This window comes from Mytilus trossulus, chromosome 1, assembly GCF_036588685.1.
Source record: "Mytilus trossulus isolate FHL-02 chromosome 1, PNRI_Mtr1.1.1.hap1, whole genome shotgun sequence".
In the NCBI taxonomy this organism is placed as follows: domain Eukaryota; kingdom Metazoa; phylum Mollusca; class Bivalvia; order Mytilida; family Mytilidae; genus Mytilus; species Mytilus trossulus.
In genome coordinates, this window is record NC_086373.1 from 66,887,697 (window position 1) to 66,913,724 (window position 26,028).

General features: G+C 31.2%; 2 protein-coding genes across 5 annotated transcripts in view; one reads left to right on the plus strand and one right to left on the minus strand.

The window, feature by feature from the left end:
• Positions 1 to 113: 113 nt before the first annotated feature.
• On the minus strand, positions 114 to 25,901 carry LOC134682895 (orphan steroid hormone receptor 2-like). 3 transcript variants are annotated; one of them, XM_063541822.1, is made up of 13 exons: positions 25,775 to 25,901; positions 21,390 to 21,657; positions 20,808 to 20,915; positions 17,312 to 17,435; positions 16,476 to 16,655; positions 15,530 to 15,666; positions 14,519 to 14,660; positions 13,505 to 13,749; positions 10,641 to 10,806; positions 9,012 to 9,168; positions 8,403 to 8,542; positions 7,437 to 7,574; positions 114 to 5,290 (listed from the first exon to the last, which is right to left on the minus strand). In XM_063541822.1, exons 2-13 carry the CDS (start codon positions 21,639 to 21,641, stop codon positions 4,512 to 4,514), a joined length of 2,568 nt encoding a protein of 855 aa, XP_063397892.1. In that variant the 5' UTR covers positions 21,642 to 21,657; positions 25,775 to 25,901; the 3' UTR covers positions 114 to 4,511. The 3 variants fall into 3 exon arrangements, with proteins under 3 accessions (XP_063397892.1, XP_063397885.1, XP_063397877.1); XM_063541815.1 differs by having other exon boundaries at positions 10,641 to 10,791; positions 20,754 to 20,915; XM_063541807.1 differs by having other exon boundaries at positions 20,754 to 20,915.
• Positions 25,435 to 26,028, plus strand: part of LOC134682914 (EGF domain-specific O-linked N-acetylglucosamine transferase-like) — a 37,499-nt gene continuing 36,905 nt past the window's right edge. The window contains exon 1 of one of the 2 annotated variants that reach the window (XM_063541855.1): positions 25,435 to 25,569. In XM_063541855.1, coding sequence (XP_063397925.1) covers positions 25,568 to 25,569 — 2 coding nt within the window. In that variant the 5' untranslated portion in view covers positions 25,435 to 25,567. Of the gene's footprint in view, positions 25,570 to 25,861; positions 26,012 to 26,028 lie in introns of those variants that run through there. The other variant, XM_063541844.1, reaches the window with a different exon arrangement.

The window sequence follows — 26,028 nt, forward strand, 5'->3', positions numbered from 1 at the left end:
ACAATAGTGGTTGCTCTAAAAAATGGGATTTAGTATTTTTTAACAAAAACATGTCACTTGGAATACACTGCCAGTTCAGAGTAGCATACCAGGTATCACACAAAGAAACAAAGTCAATGTCAAAATGTTCTCTTTTTATTTCTGCAGCTTAGACAATAATATACTCTGAAAATTAACAACAAACAGAACAATGGCAAGAATTGCCAGAAAATGCATTAACAGTGAGAAATAGCACATTTCATTCACCTTTTACTTGTCTCTCTTTAACAAAGACAACAATCATATATTCACTCATCTTATTCTGACATTTACCAGTATTTACTTAACCATTCAGTTTTCCTAATTTAGTAGTTAATGAATATTTTATAGTGATGAATAATAAGGGTTTCGAGTACACTTTTGAGATTAATACATTATCAAAATTCAATTGTTTGCTATTTTCATGCCTGCTGTATTTTGTCTTCAACAGAAAAATTTGAAATAAATATAATTTCCAACTTCAATAGTTGGTCCCTTACTTTATATCTTAATTAAATTAAAACAGTAGTTTCTTATATATTTTCAAAAGAGTCTGGGAGAAAAATCCCTTCTCCAGAATTAAATTGACAGTAGGGATTTTTTTTTAATTCACCGTTTTCTTATAAAAAATCTGATTCAAGTCCATCTTCCATTCACAAAAATCACTGTCCTCATTCCAGTCATAGTTCACTTTAAAACATGAGCAGCTTATATAACTATTTTTAATACCCATGATTTTACAAAATCACAAAGATGAGACAATACCACCTAAATGTAGGACTACTTAATTAAGCAAACTGTAAAGTTTTTTCATTAATTTTCAACTTAAAGAGAGAACTATGTTTACATGATTTGGTTTCTTTAATTATCAAAAGATTCATCCTAATTATCTGAAAACCTTCAAATTCATTTTTCAGATCAGTGGCAATCCTAAAGGACTTCTTTTCATTTAAACAGAGTTTAACTTAAGTTTGAGATCCAAAACAGTTTAAATATTGTGTAAATTAATTTGCTGAATTGACAAATATTTGAAAAAATATTAAGTATCAATGGAAAATATTAAATAAACCATTATATAATTGTTAAATACATGTTATGATGTTTCAATATTTGGATTTGTAAGTTATTAGAAGAAAGTCTAAGATCTTTAAACAGAGGAAAACAATTGACCCCCATCCCTTTATGTTTTGGAATTTACATTGAACATAAAACAACAAACTTAATAACACCATGTACTGATATGGTGGTAAAAACATTTAAATATACAATACAACAAACTGAAATTCAAAAATATTCTCAAAAGAAAATATTCAATAAAACATTGTGAGTTTACTTTTGCTCACCTTAGAGAGGCATCTATTTTTGTTTAATTATTTTTTTAATAATGGAATTACAAATAAAGCTTTTAAGACAGTTTTGCCTTTCTTTTTATCTTTCCCTTATATATTTTTGTTTGTCTGTGAACAAAGTGTAATGGTTTAAATAAAGTTTAACATTATAAATAAATCAGTTTTTGTCACAATGTATATCATAATATGTAAGATATTCTTTCCCACATGAAGATGTTCATTTATTATGGTTATTAGTTCAAAAATGTGTTGGTCAAAAATAAATTTTTGTGTTTGTAATATCACCATTGGTGAAAGATACAGAATTCAGCTGGTTTAAATAGTAATGAAAAAACCACCTGATTTTCAGTTCAGCTTTTGTCAGATGATGTTTGTTATTCAGATTTTCAACCTAACAAAAATTATGGTATTTCAGTTATTTCACAAACTCCTTGAGAACTTTCAGTAGCAATTCATAATCACATAAAAATGCCCATGAATCCCTTTGTTTATTTTTATTTTTTGACATAGAAATATCTAGCATACACATTCTTGTTATTCTATCAATACTTTTGTTACGTTCTATCATTGAAAATTCTTATTTTCCTAGCAAAATTGTGTTTCATTACAAATTCAAGTATACAGGCTCATATTCATGATCTTTATTTAAAAAAAAATTTGATATGGTTGTTTATTTTCTCACCTAAATATTCAAGTTATGGAAATGTTATGATAACTGTAAATAACATCCCTAGTTGTTTGACAATGGAGGAGTACAAAATGAAAAATATTTCAGTATCAGCCAAGATCCTTCAGCAAAACTAAAGAAAATTTGACCCCCTTAAATTCACCCACACTGTTTCTCACAATGAAACCAACAATGGTACATTCAGGGAACACAATATGAAAACATGTAATCATATAATGAAATAAGCTGTTGGTACAATAAGCAAATTGCATTATACAGCAAGCAAAATATTCTGTTACACAGAAAACTTACAAAAGCTAAAAAATACCATATTATAATATTCTCCTCATTTAATGAGTAATGATTCATTTTATACAAAAACAATGATCTTTCATTATGAAGTAAAAAATAGTTTATTGCAGCATAAAAAAAAGTATTTTGATTTCCTTTCATCACAATTTTTAACTCTATGAACAGTTTACACTGATTTTGAGAACACCATTGAAAAATCTTTATCTGTGTGAGTGTGTAGATGTACTTTTTGATACCTCTTTTTGTGATAAGATCAATCAAAATTTTCTATTTTTTCTGTTATGCTTGTAAAACTTCATAAATTTCTACATTATTTCGTAATAGTATTAAATTCTAAACTTTCAGCCTTAAACTAATCTATTTATTAAATAATTTATATTTATCTACTTAAGGTGGTACCTAACACTACAGGGAGATAACTCTGTAAAATCAGCTAAACGTTTTAATAACATTGTGTTGTTAAGGGAATATTAAGCTTCTCAATGATCAAAATTAGTGTTTGTCAAACTGCTATATAACCAGTGTATTTTTTCTGATAAAACGGTTGGTTCAAATTTTTTATTTTTTTTTATATTTTTGTCAAAGGGTCAAAGTAAATACTTTGTCAAAATTTTATGAAAATTAAACGAGCCAAATTGATTTTAGTGAAAGTGTTGGGTACCACCTTAAATAAAAAAGTTATGAAAATGTTATTCTTAATATTCTGAAGCAAAATGTTCCTTCCTTTCAATTTTATGCCACATTATCATATGGTCAAGAGCAAACAATCAGGTCATCTTGTTCTTAAAACAAATAATGAGGTTTCAATGGTATCTTTAATCAAAGTGTATTCCTCGCAAATTAAAAAGGACACTATTACACAAACATTTACGAAACCGTATTTCATAAAATAAATGATTCCTGAAGCCAAAAAAGATTGTAAAGGATAATATCAATGAAATGTTTATCTTACTATAGACATTTATAGAACAACAAATTTTTTTTTTACTGGCATTCTTAGTCTTAGAATACAAAAATAGAAGGGAGATTGAAAGGCACTACCATACAATAAGGATTTTTATTTATTTTCAAATTCCATTCAATAAAAGTTTCAAAGCATTTAGTTGAGGCAAAATAAAATAAGAGAACAAATGAAAAATTCAGCAATTTTTCCATTTGTAAAGGGGCATAACTCTAAAACAGTAAAAGTTACTATACCATAATTCAAACTAGATCTGTGTTTTTTGTGGTAAGGAACATTGTGTAAAAGTTAAATAACATTTTTTTAGGGCAACCTCAAGAAATAGAAAATAAACATAAAAATTCAGCAATTTTTCCATTTGTAAAGGGGCACAACTTAAGAACAGTAAAAATGACACCACCGAAATTCAAACTTGATCTGTGTTTTGTGGTAATAAGCATTGTAAATAAGGTTCATAACATTGATTTAGACAAACTGAAGTTAGAGAACAAAAACCAATTGTGGACGTAAGGAACGTACATATGTACAGACAGACAAGGGTAAAACTTAATGTCCCCTCTGCTACAGCCGGGGCATAAAAAATGAATTGTATGCAAATCATGATTGGTAAACATGGTCCAATATGATATTTTTAATATAAGTGATTTGATGTTTGTCTCCATTAAAACCATGTAAAACATGAAAACCATTTGTCCTTTAAACTTTTACCCAACAAGAAGAAGTATGAAAACTTTTTTGCTATTAAATTTGAAAATTAAAACGTATAATAAATCTATCAAATAACATTAGCTCTCGAGCTTGAAACATCTTTTACTTCACTTAGTTATAAAAACTAAATAAATTAACCTCAGTCTAATTAAAGAAGCTTTTTAAGTTTGAATGTCAATATTTCTTTTCTTTTCTTTTCGATGTAGACCGTCCTTTTAACCGTCTAACAAATCTAAACATCAGAAATGGATTCATCCAAACCATATCTCCTCCTCTCTTCATAATCGTCTTATCATGTTAATAGTCATTAAAACATTTGACACTATATATAGAAAATATAACACTCTTATGATAAAAGAGTGGCTTCAGATGATTTTATCTTAAAATGTGACACTTATCACTATAAAAAATGCTTGGATTTGACAAAGGAAACATAAAATAACAAAAAATAGACATAAAAATGAAAACAATATATAAATCTCATATCTTTAACAATTTAATTCTGTGAAGACCCATTTGATGAAACAGAAATGGATGAATGTGGCACTGGTTGAAGCGTTGCCATGGTTTCAGCAGCCAAGGCAACAGGTACCCCTAGCAACACAGCAGCATGGGAGCCAATGGCAGCTTCCACACTCTGCGCCAGTTCAGATCGAGCAGTATCCATATTAGAAGCTTGTGTAATTTCAACATATTGTTGTTGTGATGGGAACTGATTCTGTGTATGCTCATTGTTTTGAGACAAAGAAGTATCCACATAAAACGACTGTGGGGCCTCAATGTTATGTCCAGCTGATGTAACCAACTGATTTAATGAAGTGGCTATACTTTTGTCAGATAAGGCATGCGACGTATCCACATAAAAACCTTGACGAGATTCTGTCTGTTCCGTAGAAGTCTGAGAGTTTAATTTCGATGATGCTGGTCGAGTTAGCACCGAAGACACAATTGGCTCAGCCATTGTCACGTTTCCATCGTTCGACATAGCAGATCCTAAAAGACCCTGTCCAGCCATTTGTGAATTATATTCTGCAGTTTCCATCCTAAGAATATACGGTATAATGCTGTCGATCTGCACATTACCAATCAGACCAGCAAAGAATAGTTCCTCCATGATACTCGGAGTCATCCCATGTAAAGGAGGAAGCCTCAGAAGTAGTTTAGGAAGTCTGTCGGGATTTGATGGATGTGTCCGTTCCACATGTTGTCTTAATTCCTGTTGGATCATATCCTGGATTTTCTCTATTTGTGGAGCATTCAGTAAAGAGGGATTATCTGAAATACATGGAATATGTTAAAATTCTGCAATTATTAAATATTGAAAAACACATTGCCACATTCTTTTATATGTGCCTGTCTCCTAATCAGGGTTCTGTAATTCTATTGCTGTCATTGGTTGTTGTCTAAAATAATTGTTTATCTTTTTGTACTTCAACATAAATCATGCTGTTTATTTTTCTATTTTAAATGTTTTCATATTTTGTCATGTCATGGCCTTTTACTACTTTTTATAGGGCATAGGTTATGCACATTGGTGTAGCTATATGGTGACCTATATAGTAGCTTTGTCCATACCATTTGGTGTCCATTGGAGGATTTTCTAATTGGCAATCATACTATATCTGCTTATTGTTTATATGTAATTAATTTTTAAATATGCATTTCTGTCATTGATTTTAATAAACTAATTTTCTGTTCTGAAAACAAAGATTTTACCACATGTACATGATGAAATAGACAATTTTAAGCATAAAAATCATTGTAGTCGAAATATATCTTAATGATAAAATAGCTTATCATCAAAGTCAAATTCAATTTATAATCTAAAGGTGGTCAGCTAAAAAGTAGTGTTGTCAACGATTAACCGGTTAACCGGTCAAACAACCGAAGACCGAATACCAAAAACGCTAACCGGTTAACCGGACTTTTTTCCAATTTTGATAAGATTTCATATAAATTTGAGATAAAATTATTAAAAGTTATGTTTGGTCGAAGATTTTTAGTCGTGGTAATTAATTTGACAGATCAATTGTCCAGTATATTGATTGCTATTGTTAATCCTATAACCATATAACTAATTAGAACATGTCTATCAGCTCGGGGCAGAATCTTAAAGAAACATCATTAGTATACATGTTTTTTTAACAGTAACTCTAAATCAGTAGTCCGATTAAATTTTACGATTTAATTCATTATTTCATTTCTGATCTAATATTATGTGAACCTACATCGAAATGTGCAACCTCCGTAGTGCAAGGCTTAGTCTTACTTGTCACCGAAATACTAATTCAAAAATTGTGAAATGCAAACCAATGTGAATGTAAGCAATGTATATGTGATAGTACGCGTAACATGCAAACAAAGTAAAGAAACAGGCTGCACAGTGACCTATAGATGTTAATTTCTGTGTCATTTTGATCTCTTGTGAAGAATTGTCTTTTTGTCAATCATACCACATCTTCTTAATTATAATTAATCATTCAAATTGAAACATTCCACACTTTTTTCAGAGACAACAATTCAAAAGGGAAGAATTATCAGTTTCAGACATATTCAATTTTACGAGATCAAAAAGTTTTTTTTATCGTTTAATCTGAAATTGGTACAAACTCTATAGTTGATACGGTGTAGTTGATTATTAAAAGTCAAACTTCGCCAGGAATCGCCACAGACAAGCCTTATAGTACCAAAGGACAAACTTAAATTCTAGAAGCGTAAATTAATGAATTGGATGAAAGGTTGTCAAATTGACACTCATACAACATCTTATATCTATCTGTAGGGTACTATTGATAAGGCTTTCAAACACCAACTAAAACTACCGGTTAACCGGTTAACCGGTCGAACGATTATCCGATTAACCGGTTAGGCAAAAGTGTACGATTTGACAACACTACTAACAAGAGATTGTTTCTCATAAAACATATAAAGATATTTCTTTATTACAGATAAATATAGATTCTTACACTGCAACAAGTGTATTACGATATTTCTCCACTCGAGACATTTAAATAATAAAATTTAACTGTCAAGAGTGGAGAAATATCGTAATACACGAGTTATAGTGTCGGAATCTGTTTCTCTTATGCTTTTTTATTGTTCTTTTTTAAAGATTTTCAAAAACTTGTGCTCTTTATAAGCGACGTCATCAGGCATTGTCGCCTTTTTTCATGACGTAACAATAGGAAAATTCAGAAGAAAACAAAACATTTAGACGTCATAATCAAATTTCGACTAATCATTTGCAGAGAACAGATTTTTCACTAGTGAGGAGAAATATTTTTCTCACACCGGTCAGGAAATGTGAAACTAGTACAAAAATTAGAGAAAACGACATCTTCAATGTTTCAATATGTTATAGGAGAAAGAAAAGCTTGACAACTCAAGATACTGCAATGATTTTATATAAATATGTAATTACCAGGAGAAAATAGCACTAATGCTTTCAGATAAGCATACTCCTCTGTATCTACATTTAACTGGTGCATGGACTGGATATAATTCTGTAACTTCAGTATGTGGTCTATAACAATCTTAATACGCTCCGCTGATGTCTTATCTACAAAAATTAAAACAAAAAAATACATGGAACTTGAAATTTCTCATTTATAATTCACATTTAAAACATAGATTATACTACTAGTAATACATAGATGATACACGATAAGGATGCACTGCTGAATTTATTTTTGTTTCAATCAAGTATTTTCAAGACCATGAAGACCTTAGAAACAAATTATCCCGTAAGATAATCAATGGCCTAATGATGGTATCAACAACAAGACTAAACTCTGAAGACTTCAAACCTCCAAAGGGCAGTAACTATGAGGAATACATAATAACATAGAAGTCTTTTAACTACCAAAGTCATTGCCAAAGGCCATCAACTCTGTGAAGTTACATAACAACATAATGAAAAAATTTTGGTAAGCTTAATGATGTGCTTTATTTATTTTGCATAATTTATGTTACAATCTATCAATATTTGGCCTTTTTAAAAAAATGTGTTAAAAGATTTTTTTTCTTTGTTTTGAAAACAGTGTAGATGGTAAGTGCCCTTTTAAAATGAAGTACTACAAAATCACATATTACAGCCATATCGTGACCTTTCTGCACTTAATTTTCTAGATTATATTAACAAATTCACTTACTTATAAATCAACATAATGTTGATAGTCCATGTTGAATAAAAATAACTATCTTTGCCATTTTGATATTGTGAAATTAAATTATAAGACTGATTGATATCAATTAACAAAAATTGTATAAAATAAGCAAACAATTTTCCAAACATTTTGGATACAGTGAAAAATTTATAATATAGAATTTCACATTTTTGCTATGCTACATGTACGTAGTGCATACATTTAAATTTCTTGATATTTACCTTGATGCAAAGCTGTTTGAAGATGATTTAAAATAGCCATTAAAATGGTAGGCAGAGACATGGTCTGTGAACACTGTGCTAAACCAAGTGTGAACAACTCACTCCAGCACGACTTGACTAATACAGTCTGTATATCTTGACTACAAAACATAATTAAAATAAAACATTATTGATATGTATGTCCTACTGTCACATTTCTGTTGGACTAGTCTATTCTTAAAGTAGGGTTGTTTACCTTACCTAACAATGACTTCACAGTTCAGCCAACAAGCAAGCTAACCAAAGATATTACCTTTGGCTACACACTCATATATATATATATATATATTGTGTGGACACAGCAGGTTCTATTTACCCTTGTTGGGCTCATTTCCTAATTTTGACAAAGTTTATGTTGCTCAATAACTTCAGTTTTTTATTGAGTATTTTGTGATCTGATTTCTTTTTTTCCTTTATGACTTATACATGTTATATTGTTGTTTTCCATATTTTTCATTTATTGTTTTTTCATGTTTTTATTTAGACCTATGAATTATTCCACATTCTACAGAAATTAATCATTTCTGTACATTCCAAATCTATTCACTCATCAAAATACACAAGCCTCACCTTAAAGCCTGAAAAGCCTGTATAGATCTTGTCCAATGCATGGATAAAAACAACAACCGAGAAGCACTTTCACAAATATAATGTACATTTAAATAAGCAGGCATTGGAGAAGGTGTGGTCAAATTAAACTGGAAATTGGATGATGACAGAATTGGACCTGAAAAATATTAAATCAATAATGAATATAAATAAACAAGGAATGTGTCTATGAGACACAGATGATGCCCAAACTTTTGGATAATGTTATAAAAGTACATCAAGAACTGTAAAAGTGACATTACCCAAATTAATACTTGATCAGAGTTTTGTGGTAATAAGCATTGTGTATACATTTTATAACATTTAGTTCCAAGGAAATTAAGTTAGAAAATGGAAAGGGAAAATTAATCAATATTTCCATTTGTGAATGGGCATATAAAATCTGGAATGGCAAAATTGACACCAACAAAATTAAACTTGGTCAGTATTTTAAGTTAATAAGCATTGTGTATAAGTTTCATAACATTTGGTTGAGACAAACTAAAGTTAAAGAACAGAAACAAAAAAATCAACAATTTTCCATTAGTAAAGGGCATTACTAAAGAACGGCAAAAGTGACACTACCAAAGTTCAAACTCTATCTGTGTTTTATGGTAATAAGCAATGTGCATAATTTTCATAACATTTGGTAGAGGCAAACTATAGTTGGAGAACGGAAAACAATTTTGGGATATATATACATACATATGTACAGACAAACAAGGGTTAAACTTAACACCCCTCTGCTACCGCGGTGGCATAAAAAGAGTAGAAAACTGATTTGCTGGACTGACAGACAGATGATGTGCAAACCTTGTCGGTAGGGGACTTATAAGTGCTGTTTTGCTAATATCTTGTCAATATCTTTATGGATATAATCTGATATATTTCTTACGGTTTCACTTTTAATTTAATGGGTAAAATTGTGACCTTATCATATGTTTTCCTCTTCTACAAACATGATACAAATGTATTTTTTATGTAAGAGAGCCGTGGTGTAGTGGTTAGTGCATCGGACTACTATCACAAAGGTTCCTGGTTCGATTCCCGTTCGGGATGAAAATTTCAGGAACTCAATTTTCGGCTCTCCCTTGACACCATTTGCGAGTATGGTCTTGAGGAAACGATGATAGTCCGTCGGAAGGGGACGATAAATGGCTGACCTGTGTTAAGAGAGAGCCATATCTCTTGCACGTTAAAGACACCCTTGTAGATTTCGAAAAAGAGTAGGCTAATGCCGCTACAAGGCAGCACTCGCACCCGCAAAGTGGAAAGGGATTAATATAAGTTGCAAAACTTGTTTCCCAATCCACTATAAACAAATATGTTTAAACTAAACTAAACTAAACTACAAATGTAACATGGTACCCAGGGAAGGAACTTTGATTATAGAGTAAGCACTTAAATAATCAATTTGAGACCTGCATACATTTTAAACTTGTACAACATAAGATTTCACACCCATCCATAGATATAGTGACAAATTCAATCTACCATCCTTTGGTCCCATGTGTGTTTTATGAAACAGTCGTCACAACATAATAATGTCAGTGCATACTTAAGGCATATTTCTCTTCAAGCACTTTTGTTAGTCATTAAAATTCGTTTTACCCTCTATTTCTACATAATCTCTGTTGTAATCAGCAGTCATAGCAGACGTATCCATACTCAAAGATGATTGGTCTAAACTTGACGAAGACTGGTCCAAACTGGATACTGATTGGTCCAAACTATCATTCACCAAATTAGAATGGTCCATATTCTGTAATGAAAAGTTCTGGAATTAAAAACAATATCTGGGTTAAATTTTTTATTTCATTCAAACCATTGTCCAGAGACACAATACTGTATTCCCACCATGAATGTGATAGTTTTTTTGTGGAATTTAAAAAATCTGACATTAAACAATGATATAAAGTTATCATTTTCAGCAAAACTGGTTTTGAATAATTAATCTAAAAAAAAAGAATTTTACAGTCATGGAAAAAGTATATGCTGTAAGATTTTTTTTTAGTTTGAATCGAAATAGATTGATAAGCTATTCTGAATACACATTAAAAATTTCATAAATTTAGTAAAGTTTTTTCAAAAGGTCAACCTCCAACAAAAAGTTAGGGCTATTTCTAAATTCAATGAAGGCTGGTTAGGAGGCACTTTTTCCTTTTTATTACCCCCACCCATACAATTAAAAAGAAAATGTAATGCTTTGATATATATGAAAAGTTGTATTAACCCAAATTTCCTATTGCTATAGGGTTATTGCATGAACCAATGTATACCATACACTAAGGGATAATATTTACTTATATTTGTGCAATAACCCGTTTAATGTATAGCAAAGCTGAAAAAATAAACGGAAAATGTGTCCATGGGACACAGAACATGTAAGATTATAAAGGGACATAACTATAGAACTGTAGAAGTAATGATACATTGAAATCAATTCAAACTTGATCTGTGTTTTATGGTTAACAGTATTGTGTTTAAGTTTCATTACATTTGATTGAGCCAAAAATATTTGTAGAACAGAAACTGATTTTGGGACAAATGTATAGAAAGACAAGGGTAAACACTTAGTTTCCCTTTCACCTAGCAGCAGGGGCATACAAATTGTAAAGAACATATTTTTGTCACTATTTTTTTTTTTTATGTTGATAGTTAGAGGCTTTACTTACACTTGTGCAATGTTAATGTTAGGTCCTTCAGGAAATATTACATGGCTTCACAATAAGATTATTTCTTGAGTAGCCATTTTAAAAAGTTGAAATTTTAATCAGTATGAAGCAATATTTATCCAAGATGGTTTAATAAAAAATTCCAATACAAATCTATTGAATTCTTTGTTATAACTTAATTTTACCATGAACTGCTTGAGACAAACCTTCCAAAGGCTGCATGTAAGCAATGCAAACATTCTTTAAGCAGAAAATAACACCAAAACATGCAGGGTATGGATACTAGCATTGTCAACCCACTAAAATCTGAACAAAATTTTGACGAGAAAAATTAAGCTTTTGTAAATAAACATAACTCACAACATTCCAGTCTGTCAATATGTTCTATTACGAAGGAAATGTTGTTCACATTTTTTTTCAAATTTAAATAGTGAAAATATTCCATTTACAAATTAAATAAAAATTGATATCCCATTAAGAAAACACACGTACAGTTAACCCATGTTAAACTGTTGAATTGCAACAGCAAGAACATAAAGATTTTTGCATAATCCTCTATAAATATTTTCATTTTACTTTCACCGTGTCTTAACCCAACCCTATATAAACTGTAAGCCAACTGAATTTCCCAAATACTCATTTTCATATTTAGCCCATAAACTTTGCTGCAATTTACATTTGCATTTTAAATTTGTTTTAAAACTTACACCAGCAATTTTCACAAAATTAGAACAAAATCTAAACATTCAGATTTAAATAATTTGAAATGCTTTCTATCCACCCTTACCCAATAAATTTTGGTATAGCACTTCAAAGAAAAAAAAAGGTATGCTTGGAAATTAGAATCTTGCATGTTCTTGCTGCAGTCAAATCGCCTTTATTTAATACTGTGTATGTTTTCTAGTTGCCAAGTTGGTTAACTAAAAACTAAACTGAGTTATCAAGTTTTCAAATACTCTCTATATAAAGCCAAACAGCAAAAAACTACAGAAATTATCTACAAGACAACTAAGTATTGTTTAATTTGAAAAATTGGTTATATTGATTTATATTTTGTTAATAGCTTTGCTTGGATATTTAAATACTACATAGCTTCTAATTAATATCATTCAATTGCTGCATAAATAGAAATGATAACATGAGCATGTGATTGCAATAAAACAAATTGTGATTTATATGAGTTTTCAATGATTTAAATGTGAAACTAATATATTAACAGTAAATAAAATTATACTGACAGGTGAAATTAAGGTTGAGAAATTATATAAAAATGCATGCTGTTGAAATGTAACATTTTAGTAAAGTAGAATTGATCAGAGCCATTGCAAATTGAACAACCATAAGTCAATTATCTGTACTGTGTGTTATGTGGTGCATGCTTCTCTGCTTAAAATTAATCAAATGCAAAATTTCACAACCAGATTTTTTTTCTCAATAGATAGGCTCCATTATGACATAATCTGAGTCTAAGTTATCTCCCTTGGTCACCATTTTTTGAAAGATAAATGATTGGTTTTCAAATTGGACCAAACAAATTTGTACAAAAAATCTGATACAAGACCCCTAATAGATCTTTTTGATGAATCAAGCCAGCCTAAAAGAAATTAAAATTGTCAGACATTTTTTTTCTAGTCTAGTGGTCAGTATAATTTGTGCATGCAAACTATCAAAATGACATAAGGGAAGTAACTCTTGCTCATATTGTGTTAATCAAAAACCTATCTACACAGAATTTAAGTTATCTTCTCCAATTCATAACTATTCAACAGAAAAAAATAAAAATAAAAACAACATAATTACCATAGCAGACAACAAATTCTGTATATTTTTAGGTTCACCCTGTGTGAATACCTGACTTGTTTGATTAACAGCTTTAGCCAGAGTGTCAAACGCTTTGGCGACTGAGCTCTGTGCTGGGCCAGCAGACGAGCTGATAGGGATCTGTATCTGCGGCTGTTGTTGAGAGAGATTCTGATCTTGATTTTCTTCATTATTTTTACCCATCGTTGCTAAAGTTGTAACAACATTAGCAAGGGTGCTCAGATCTGTACAAAAATAAACATTTTTCACCATGATTTAAATCAATGAAGAATCATTGTAATATCTTATTTTTTTTAGAAATAAATGTCTTATTTCAAGAGTCTGTGATAACATTTTACAGGACACAAGACTGCAGTATGATTTCAACTATTTAACTACAATTTAAACCAAGCATATATTTAAAGGAGTAACTCATCTTCACCTTAAATTAAACTGTCTTATATATATTTGTGTACTATATTTCTGTTCTTTCTTCTCCATGATAATTCTTGCTTTTCTGTTAAAAACAAATTAAATATAAAACTATTTGGTAATCGTCCCTATTCATGGTGATAGTGTCAAAATTATCTGCCATGATGTTCTGTAGAGACAAAATAATTTGTCATGATGTTTTGTAGTTGCAAAGAAATCTTTCATGATGTTGAGTGGGGGGCCAATAATTTCCACTTCAAGTGTAGTGACTGGCCATTTAATAGCAAGGCTAATTGAATTATTCTGTTTATTTTGCAACAGCAATTATGGCTTGTCATTTACAAATTGCCTTGATACAATAATCGAAAATCTTTATTCTTTTTTATGGAATGGCTTAAGCTTGATTTGATAACCAATCAATTGTTGCACATGTTCTAACAGATCAACCAAGATTGTAATAACACTCAACAGCATCTCAATCTGTAGTAAATTGTTATAACTTTTAGGTTTGTAGCCCGATTGATTTTAAAGTGTATAAAACTAGCTGTTCAATGTGTATTGGTCTATTTATTCTTATTCTACCTGTATTGGCGGTAGTTGGGACAGCTTGACTTGACCCCAGCAAGACTGTCCCGTGTTCTGTTTCCACGATCCTTTCTTGTAGGTTGGCCAGTAAATTTGATGAGGCACTGTTATTCTGTTGCTGTTCTCCTTTGTACTCAAACTGCATTTATAAACAAATATATACTTTTTTATAATTAAAATGTAAATTTTATTACTAAATTTCCTCAGGAAAAATTTTAAGGGACCAAAAATTAGTATGAACAATATAAATCCTGTAACTTTGTCCCTGTCTTTTAGCAAAGCTTGGCCAACTATATATAGCTACTTGACCCTCATGTTTATTCTTCAACTTGATGAAAGCTAACTCCTTTTTTTTTTTAAACTTAAGTTTTAAACTATGCGCTCGGGGAAAGGGGAATCAGAAATTCTATCTGTTCAACATGCTTTATTTGTAATAATTGAGACGGATGTTCTAAATTGAAGTGTTTCATATTTTTTCTTGTCATGTCTTTAATAGCCGAATTTATGCTATGGGTTTTTCACATTGTTGAAGAACATACAGTTGGCTATATTTGCTTAAATCCACTTCATTTAAACTTTGATGGATAGCTATTCTAATTGGAAATCATACCACATCTACTTATTTTTATATTTTTAAAAACTTGTATAACTAAATTATTAGTCTTATTTCATGTATTTAATGTAAATTTTGGAAGGTATTAGATGTCCATAAAATCTTTTTTCTTCTCATTATGTTCCTTTCTTTCTGTTTGCTTATATACAGTTAAGTTAACCCTTTTTCCTGTGCAGATATTTATTTTCTTTTGTGCGCTTAATGGTGAATGTGAATTTTCTTTTATCATTCTTTTATTCTAACGATTTTAACACCAAGACTCCTTTTTAAGATCCTATATTCCTGAAGGATGGATTTGACACAAAAATATGTTTTTTATCTTGAACTTGATAAGCAGGATTCAATTAGCTGAAAGTGTTATAATATTTATGATTTCTATAAGAAATATTATTTACCTTAGGACTGAAAACAGGAACAGAGGCTGAATTACTGGTAAAATCTTTACGAATATAAATCTTCTGTGTAGAGGTGGAAACAGCCATTGGTGGCCTGATATCTTTTTCAGGTGGAGGTTTTCTTTCTTGCTGGACAGCTGTTATAAGAATAAAGATTAATCAAGATTTAATCTACATGTGTCTTTTCAGTAGTCAAAAAGTCTGTTATAAAAATTATACAATGCACAAGTCAAGAATGACGAAAAACAAACACTCAACATTGAAATAAAGCTTTTATTTTTGATATTCTGTTTCAATTTTAAAATATTTCAAAGAGGAATACTGAAATATTTTAACATTTTTCAAAAAACATTAACCAACAATAATAAGTAATTTTAGTGCACCCACTCCCACATGAGTGAAATTTTCACAGATGTAAGTGTACATTAGAAATCTTTTATACATGTATCATGCCTGATATTAGTTTACTTTCTTATTAGCCAAAAATAACCTTTCTTATTTATAATACTACAGGAGTGTTTAACAATCTGGGAGCCAATATTTTAGAGGTTCTACATATCATATTTGTATTTCATTCATTGTATATTTTTTTTTACATAAATCAGGTTTTTAGCTTCGTTATTTGAATTGTTTTACAATTGTCATTTTGGGGTCTTTTATAGTTGATTATGCTTAATGGGTTTTGCTCACTGTTGAAGCTGTACAGTGACTTAAAGTTGTTAACCTCTTTATCATTAGGTGAAGAGTTTTCTCATTGGCAGTTAAACCACAAATTTTTTATATTGACTACACAAAAGGTATTCTCATGCCTTGTGGTTGCATTAGCATTTGGCTAAACTGCATGAACTGTAAAATTATAGTGTTAACAAAAACTATGGAATGTAGTTATTTCATATTTCTCCACAATGTTGTGAAAAACAATATATAGCATAACCTATAAACTAACATTCAGCTCTCATTCCTACAGCTAAACATTTCTGTAGTCGACAGTACTGACATCTGTTTCTGTGGGGCTTGTTGATCGGACAATCCTTTCCACCACGACAGGCATATCCAAGTTGTTTACGTATACTTCTCTTAAAGAAACCTTTACATCCTTCACAGCTTATCACACCATAATGTCGCCCTGCAATAATTAAAAAAAATCAAATCACTATAAATACTGTAAGCCAATCAATCTGACTTGATAACACAAATCAGCAAATCTATAAATGTATAACATTATTACATTATTAAAATCATCTCTTTATAAAAAAATTATTTTGTGCAGTTGTTGGATTCTCTCTTTCAAGTATAGAATATATGACTTGGTTTAACAGTGTCTTTCTTTTAATCTTTCTTTTTCTATTAAATGAAGTATACATAGCAGTTGCTTAAACTAGAAAATTTGAAATATTCATAATGTGGATATCTATAAAGACTGAATTGTGTCCCTTTGTTCATACTGTGAATTAAGATATCAATGCATGCACTTAATTGTGAAAACTTTATCACTGGCAAAACTAAGAAATTTTAAAAAAGTTCTGAAATTGCAAATATTTTTGGAAGGAAAATCACTTCTGATTTTATAAGTGCTATTTATTACTGCAAATATGATGCAGTTACATTTTTAACAAAAACATTGCAATAATTTCTGAAATACAGTAAAAAAATATCTGAATTTCAAAGTTTAAACTGAATATTTTTTTGTTTCGTCCACAGACATAAGATACATTGACAAGGCAATTGCAATACAACCACCACTCTGCCCACTCACAGAGTAGAGTATGATACCAAACATACCTGAAGCCTTGTCTCCACATACTACACATGGATCAAACTTAGTCTCTATCTTTAACTGTGTTCTCTGTCTAATCTGAACCTGCTCATCCCTCAGTCTGTCAATTCTTTGGGCATGTTGCAATTCCTGTAAAAAATATAAATATTCCCATATACTGATTGTTACTTTATTATGCTAAACAAAAAACTAGAAGCTTGTTTTTGGTTACAACTCTGAGTCTGTGATTGTAAAAAATATCATGGCAATACTCAGAGTTCGCCAAAATATGGATCGGACCAGTATTTTGAAACCTAGTGCCGGTCCTGATGACCGATGTAAAAACTGCGTTGTAGTTCCCTTTTATCGGTAATTAGTTGTATCGCAACTAATTCCAATACGTGTTTACATCGGTCTTCAGATGTACCTGCAGCAGTGTTCTCCCCAGGATTTTTGGATAGCACCAGGGTAACGCGTGACGAAATGAATTTTACAATATTTTGTGTCGCGTTGCGTCGCTTATTATTTTCTTGTTGGTTTTTGTCATTACCTTTTTGCCTTTGTTTTGTTTACTGTGGTACTGTGTTGTATGGACTTTGGGTCAGAACATTATTGGTAGAAAAAGTAAATCAATAAAAGTTTGTATACTTTAATATATTTGAAAAAGAAAAGAAAGCACAATTAGTCTTTAAACTAAAGTCACTTCTTGTATTTGAATCAAGCCATTTTGTCCCAATACTTGTAGTTTTACTACACATTTCCTATGTTAGATTTGACCAATGACAATGAACTTTGAACAAGATTAATTTTTGTTACAGAACCTTCAGTAAATTGAAAACTACTTTCCATACTTTATTTCAATTGTATAAGTGGTTTATTTTTTTTTTTATCATTATATAAGTGGTTTAGGCACAAAAAGCTTTTCTATCCATGACCAATTGAAAAATATATTTAATATAAAATGACAAAATGTCTGTGTATCAATAGAGGTATCATTCTCTAAAATAATTTGCAAAACATTTTTGTTGGTATGTTCTAAGAATTTTTGTATCCTTAATTTAACATTCTAATATAATTTTGCATTCAATTTGTACTTTATTTTAATTTTCAATGAGAAATTATATGTGAGGAGCATTTATTTGTAATAAGCAAAATCAGGGGAAATAACTCCACAATTAATTTCTATAACAGTCAAATTATTTTGACTAAAGACTGGCGTAAAAGAGTTCATTCACAAATGTCTGCTTGTCCCCTATTACAAGTCTGTTATTAAAATTATGATCTCTTAATTAATTAAAACACAAGAGAATCATGTACATCGATTAAATCCAATCGTCAATGTTAACCTCAACAGGTAAATCGATCACGTGGTGTAAACAATCTACCAGTCAATACTGGATTAAACTGGTTAGAACTGGTCAATTTTCATGTAAAATTTTAACCCTCACTGAAAGTTGAAGTCATTTGAAACTTTACCGATTTTATACGAATTTTTTACCGAAAACTTTAGCACCACGGAGAAAAATTATACATCGCGGCAAGAACGATACCACCGCGGTAGAAAATTATACATCGCGGGCCCGTGGTCCTTTAAGGGCCTGGGGAGAACACTGACCTGCAGGTTATTTACGGTACTGGATTCCTGTTATAGACAAGCGGAAACCTATGGAAAACTTAGTGCCGATCTACACGTGGCCTGCTTAATTTGTTCTTGGCAAACAATCGGCGATTGAAATCTTAGATGGAGATAACAAATACTGAGAAAATGATTCAGTTGTTGAAATTGATAGTTAAGATGACTATAAGAACAATCAGAAGAACAGAACGTGTCCTTCATTATTAATTTGTTCCTGGCTGTGAAAAATAAAACTAAATATAATAATAAAGATATTTTTGGATAAAATATGTTATTATTTTATATTAGGATCAAATTGACAGATTTTTTTAGGACTGGCAAAAATTTTGTAGGACTGACAAATAATTTTGCTTTGTCGGTCCAATGACCGACGGGTAAAACGAATTTTTCGCGAACTCTGAATACTTGGATAACCAATTTAATTTAATTCTATATTTGCTGAACAACAATGTATAAATAAATTTGATAAAATTGAGAATGGAAATGGGGAATGTGTCAAAGAGACAACAACCCGACCAAATAAAAAAACAACAGCAGAAGGTCACCAACAGGTCTTCAATGTAGCGAGAAATTCCCGCACCCCGAGGCGTCCTTCAGCTGGCCCCTAAACAAATATATACTAGTTCAGTGATAATGAACGCCATACTAATTTCCAAATTGTACACAAGAAACTAAAATTCAAATAATACAAGACTTACAAAGGCCAGAGGCTCCTGACTTGGGACAGGCGCAAAAATGCGGCAGGGTTAAACATGTTTGTGAGATCTCAACCCCCCCCCCTATACCTCTAACCAATGTAGAAAAGTAAAAGCATAACAATATGTACATTAAAATTCAGTTCAAGAGAAGTCCGAGTCTGATGTCAGAAGATGTAACCAAAGAAAATAAACAAAATGACAATTATACATAAATAACAACAGACTACTAGCAGTTAACTGACATGCCAGCTCCAGACTTCAATTAAACTGACTGAAAGATTATGATTTCATCATATGAACATCAGGCACAATCCTTCCCGTAAGGGGTTTAGTATCATACCATCATAACATATATGAGAAGAACATAACCCGTGTCATGCCAACAACTGTTTTTAGAATAAATGTGTTTAGTTCCGACGCAAAGACCTTATCAGTGACTCAATATTAACGCCAAAATATGCAATCTTTAATGACTTGACAACAGTATCGTAATTATATCCCTTCTTAATAAGTCTATTCAAAGGTTTTGTAAGTTTATGAGGTGAATACTGACACCTTTGTGCTTTATAAAGAATATTTTTGGTTTATTTACTGTCTTCTGATTGGTGAAAAGCATTCTTTTATTTTCAATGTTGTCAATTTTTTTTTTACGTATATGGAATTTGTGGGGAGAACAATGAACCGAGAGTCAGAGACTCAATGCTCCTCAGCTGTTGAGTGTCTATGATACAAGAATCATCTTCTTTTCTTCCTCTTTGATCATAAATGAATTAACTATTAGTTTGACAGGATGTCTGAAATGGGAATTCAAAAAGTTACTTATATATGTTACCGAAAGCTAAATAATGTGAACACTTGTCTGTAAATTCAGAAATTATTGCAATGTTTTTTCTATTGTGAAAAATATGACCATAGTGACGGGGTTATGATTGTAATAATTTAAAATCACATTTTGAAGTTTTTCATGTGTATTTAACATGTTTAACAGGATTTTTCTCAAAATGAAAAAAAAAAAATCATTTTAGCATGTTTAGTGTAAAATACATTGTAACAAAATTGCAATAATATATGCACACAATAGTTTCTAAATTTACAAAACTGTTATCAATACAGGCTTTTTGGCACTTTAAGTACCTTGAGTTTAGCAGCCCAGTCAACATTTGCTGCTGAGAAGCCACCAGTTGGTACCTGTAGAACTTGTGTAGGTAATCCATCCTTTAATTTAGCTGCTAAGTCAGCAGAGGACATAATTATTTGTTGCTGTCCACCATTTGTAACTGTTGTTTGTGAACCAATCTGTAAGAAAACAAAAATTTGAGAATTAAAAAATAGTAGTTTGAGTAGAAAAATCTTCATAATACTACATGTATAAAGTTGACATTCTATCTATATATAGTGGCTCCAACATTGTCCAAGTAGCATAAAATGCCATATTGATATTCATTTACCAAAACAGTTAAATTCATGAAAGTGGTCATATATAAACAAACAGCTGATCATTTATGCAATTTCATCCCATGCCTCTTAAATTTATAACTTAAAATGACCACCTGTTTCCCCTTTAATCGTTTAAATATTAATTTACAGAGGTGCAATGAAAAAGTGATTGTTTTCCTTATTTAATTCAATCATCAACTGTTTTTGTTTTCATGATCTGTAGGCTGGGTATACGTAGCTTCAAAAATGTTTTAACATAATTTTGAAATTCAATATAATCCTAATGACCGACATTAAAATTCTCAATGATAAAATTTATCATGCATGACTTGCCATTTGTTGAGCTAAACTGATTGGTATAGGAAAAGTTCCTGGCTGTATTGTTATGGTCTGCATGTTCCCTGCTTGAAGAGCAGAATTAGCAACAGTTGTAGCTCCAGATAGCGATCCTAATGATGCAGGATTTATCACATGTATAATATTCTCTCCTAGTCCGCCACCTTCCATTGTAAAGAATCGGGCAGGATTAACTGCCCCTGCACCTGGTGACGTCAAGGAAGAATTCCCTTCGTCCTGGGAGGACATTTACATGCATCCACAGCTAAAACAAAAATAAACCAGATGCTCCGCAGGGCGTAGCTTTATACGACCGCAGAGGTTGAACCCTGAACGGTTGGGGCAAGTATGGACACAACATTCAAGCTGGATTCCGCTCTAAATTTGGATTGTGATTAAATAGTTGACACAGCATAGGTTTCTGACACAGAATGAATATTTCAAATGAACTTAAAATTTTTGTTTTCTCTTAGAGCAATTCACTATGCTGTTGAATATAAATCCTCTCAAAAAAATGTTTGAAGATATTTTCTTTTTATTTATGAAATTTCAAATGAGAAAAATTGAACCCAATTTTTTAATCACATCCCCCTTTCCCTTATTCCAAAACTAATTTCAATTAAAATATTCTAATGGAGTTTGCAACAATTACTACTCATTTAAATACATCATAAAATATTAAGATGTAAAAAAACTGCTTGTTATCACTGAATGGTAAAGATTATTTAAATTTATCAGTTGGTAGTAAAAAGTGAATATACATTGTATATTGTATATAACAAAGATTTAAGTTAATTCTGGACAAAGAAAGATAACTCCAATTAAAAAAAATTCTTGCAGATATTTCTTGCTTACTATACTGGACAAAGAAAGATAACTCTTAATTAAAAAAAAAATTGCTATTTCACAATATTGTGAAATTAGATATTTCTTGCCATTGCACAATACTGTGCAATTGAAAAGACTTGCTATTGCACAATACTTAATATAATAATTTTAGATCCTGATTTGGACCAACTTGAAAACTGGGCCCATAATCAAAAATCTAAGTACATGTTTAGATTCAGCATATCAAAGAGGACCAAGAATTTAATTTTTGTTAAAATCAAACTTAGTTTAATTTTGGACCCTTTGCACTTTAATTTAGACCAATTTTAAAACTAAACCAAAAATTAAGAATCTACATACACAGTTAGATTTGGCATATCAAAGAACCCCAATTATTCAATTTTTTATGAAATCAAACAATGTTTAATTTTGGACCCCAATTTGGGCCAACTTGAAAACTGGGCCAATAATCAAAAATCTAAGTACATTTTTAGATTCAGCTTAACAAAGAACCCCAAGGTTTCAATTTTTGTTAAAATCAAACTAAGTTTAATTTTGGACCCTTTGGACCTTAATGTAGACCAATTTGAAAACGGGACCAAAAATTAAGAATCTACATACACAGTTAGATTCAGCATATTAAAGAACCCCAATTATTCAATTTTGATGAAATCAAACAAAGTTTAATTTTGGACCCTTTGGGCCCCTTTTTCCTTAACTGTTGGGACCAAAACTCCAAAAATCAATACTAACCTTCCTTTTATATTCATAAACCTTGTGTTTAAATTTCATAGATTTCTATTTACTTATACTAACGTTATGGTGCAAAAACCAAGAAAAATGCTTATTTGGGTCCCTTTTTGGCCCCTTTTTCCTAAACTGTTGGGACCTAAACTCCCAAAATCAATACCAACCTTCCTTTTGTGGTCATAAACATTGTGTTTAAATTTCATTGATTTCTATTTACTTAAACTAAAGTTATTGTGCGAAAACAAAGAATAATGCTTATTTGGGCCCTTTTTTGGCCCCTAATTCCTAAACTGTTGAAACCAAAACTCCCAAAATCAATCCCAACCTTTCTTTTGAGGTCATAAACCTTGTGTCAAAATTTCATAGATTTCTATTAACTTAAACTAAAGTTATAGTGCGAAAACCAAAAAAATGCTTATTTGGGCCCTTTTTGGCCCCTAATTCCTAAAATGTTGGGACCAAAACTCCCAAAATCAATACCAGCCTTCCTTTTATGGTCATAAACCTTGTGTTAAAATTTAATAGATTTCTATTCACTTTTACTAAAGTTAGAGTGCGAAAACTAAAAGTATTCGGACGACGACGACGACGACGACGACGACGACGACGACGACGACGACGCCAACGTGATAGCAATATACGACGAAAATTTTTTCAAAATTTGCGGTCGTATAAAAATGTAAACTCTCTCATTTCTCTATCATATACTGTATATATATATATATATCGAATCCCGGCGAGGGAAGATCTAACATTGTTGGGTTGATGTCTAGACGAGTTATATGTATATATGTAGATGAATCTATTTAAACAAGAAATTCAAAAGCCTGAAAACTTTCCATTGATGTGAACAAAGTGTCTACTTTTCACTGACCTCTAAACAGTGCACTGAAATACTTGTCATGTCCAGTAAAATGTGTTTTAAAAGAGTAGGAAAATTAGAGTACAGGAACATATTCATATTTTCATTTTACAACAATAAAATGTTCAAATTAACAAGCTTGCACATTACGTACAGAATAAAAAGAAAAGAGCAATATCGTCTTTTGTGTTGATTTTGGGGATGAAAACACAGAGGGCAATATGACAGCAACCCAAAGACACAAATCATGTTATTAGTACCATTGTACGATATGGTACACAGGCTTCTCGCTAAGGATTTTTGAAGGCGAGTCCAGGGACTCGTCATGATTTGGCCATGGTAAGTCCAACAGCAAGCAGAATATATTTTATTGCAATATAATGTAATATTTTATCCTCCATGGCCTAACAGACCAATGAAATGACATTAAATTCAGATTACTTCTCAAACTTGTGCTATAAAACGATGATTTTTGTGTTTAACTGTGTTTAGTTTATACAAAATTTTACAATCTTGATGAATCTGTGGACTCACCAGTTTAGAAAATGGTGAGTCCAGACAGATTTTGAGTCCAGACAGATCCTTAACGAGAACCCTGGACCATACATTTATCAAAACTATTGAGTCTTTACCCTAATTCATACTACAGTGTACGCTGGACATAATTGAGTCCTTTGTTCATATTGTTATATTTGTGTTGTTGACATGGGTTACTGAATTACTGACATGACTGATGTAGTATAAATGCTATACATGTACAACACATCTAGGTAAATTATTTGGACACAACTTAACACCTCCATTGATTTATGCATCAAGTTTCAAACGTTTTTGGGGCTTTTTTTAACATGTTTAACACCAGCTGATAACCATGATGTTATTGTAAGTTTAAGAAGAAAAATTATACTTCAGATTCAAATTGATCCTTATATTATTTTTTGTTGCTGCAGGAAGGAACCACAATGAACTGTGACATGACTATATAGTCATTCTTGTCGACTGTAATTGTTGAGATAATATTTATTGAAGTCTATTTTATTTAAAATTCCAACCAACATCTTTGAAAGTAAGTTTACAGAAATGTCTATACCATAAACGATTTATTTATAATAATAATGTATAGTACTTGTAGCATTGTGTTGTTCTCTGAATCTTCAATCTCTTAAAACCATGAAATATTTGCCACTGAACATCAATGACATTCACAATAAACCTCATTGAGAATGTTTTAATTATCAATTAATCTCTTGTAAAAGAAAACCCATTTTCTTCAAGACAGCACAGGAAACAAACATGTAAAACTAATAAGCAACTGATCATGACTGTTGCATGCATTGTAATCAATAATGCCAGACAGTTCTCATTTAAATAATATATGCAAATGACCCAATTTTCCAGCCGGTACAGTGCATATGCAAAAGGACAAAGGTCGATGGCTTGTCGAGTGTCTGGCCTATTTTATTAACTCTCACTTTATCATTTCTATTACTATAAGATTAAATAAATTAAAATATGAATTGATTAATTAGTATCTTTAAGAGTGACAATTCATAACGGGGAAACTATGCAATCGCGAAATGAAACCCCTGACCGAGTCAATCGAACGAAACATCGAAAGGTCATGCACTTCCCTCACATGGAACAAACTGAAAGGTTATGTTTACACCGAAAATGACAGTCTGTCTACTGCAGAAACAAAGCTCGACACTACACCAGTTGAAGTCTCAAACGATTCATGTTATTATTAAAATACGAAGATAGGTGTCAATTTCAGAATCCAGCATGTAAAGAAACTTACAAAAAAAATCGCAGAAAATCTGTCAAATGGCGGCTGGCATGGCTTCGCGAACAAAATCTTATTTGTCGGCCACATGTAAGATTTTAAAAACGTTAGGGTTGATTTTTGTGAAAATATATATCACTAGAAATATGGTATACTTACAACTGAAGAATGTAAATTATTTCTTGGCCGGTAAATGTCAACATCAACTTGGAACTCCGTGCCAGACGTATAAAGGTCAAGGGTTGTGACCTACACCTCGCGACGCACCTGAATTCTTCAATTTCATTGGTCCAGCGTGACATCACAAAAGGGCAAGCGCACCTGTTCTTGCGCAGTAAACAGGAAGTGCACTGTTCCACGTTTCCAGTGAAAACATAAACAAGAGATTTTCTTTATGTGAGTAGCATAACAAC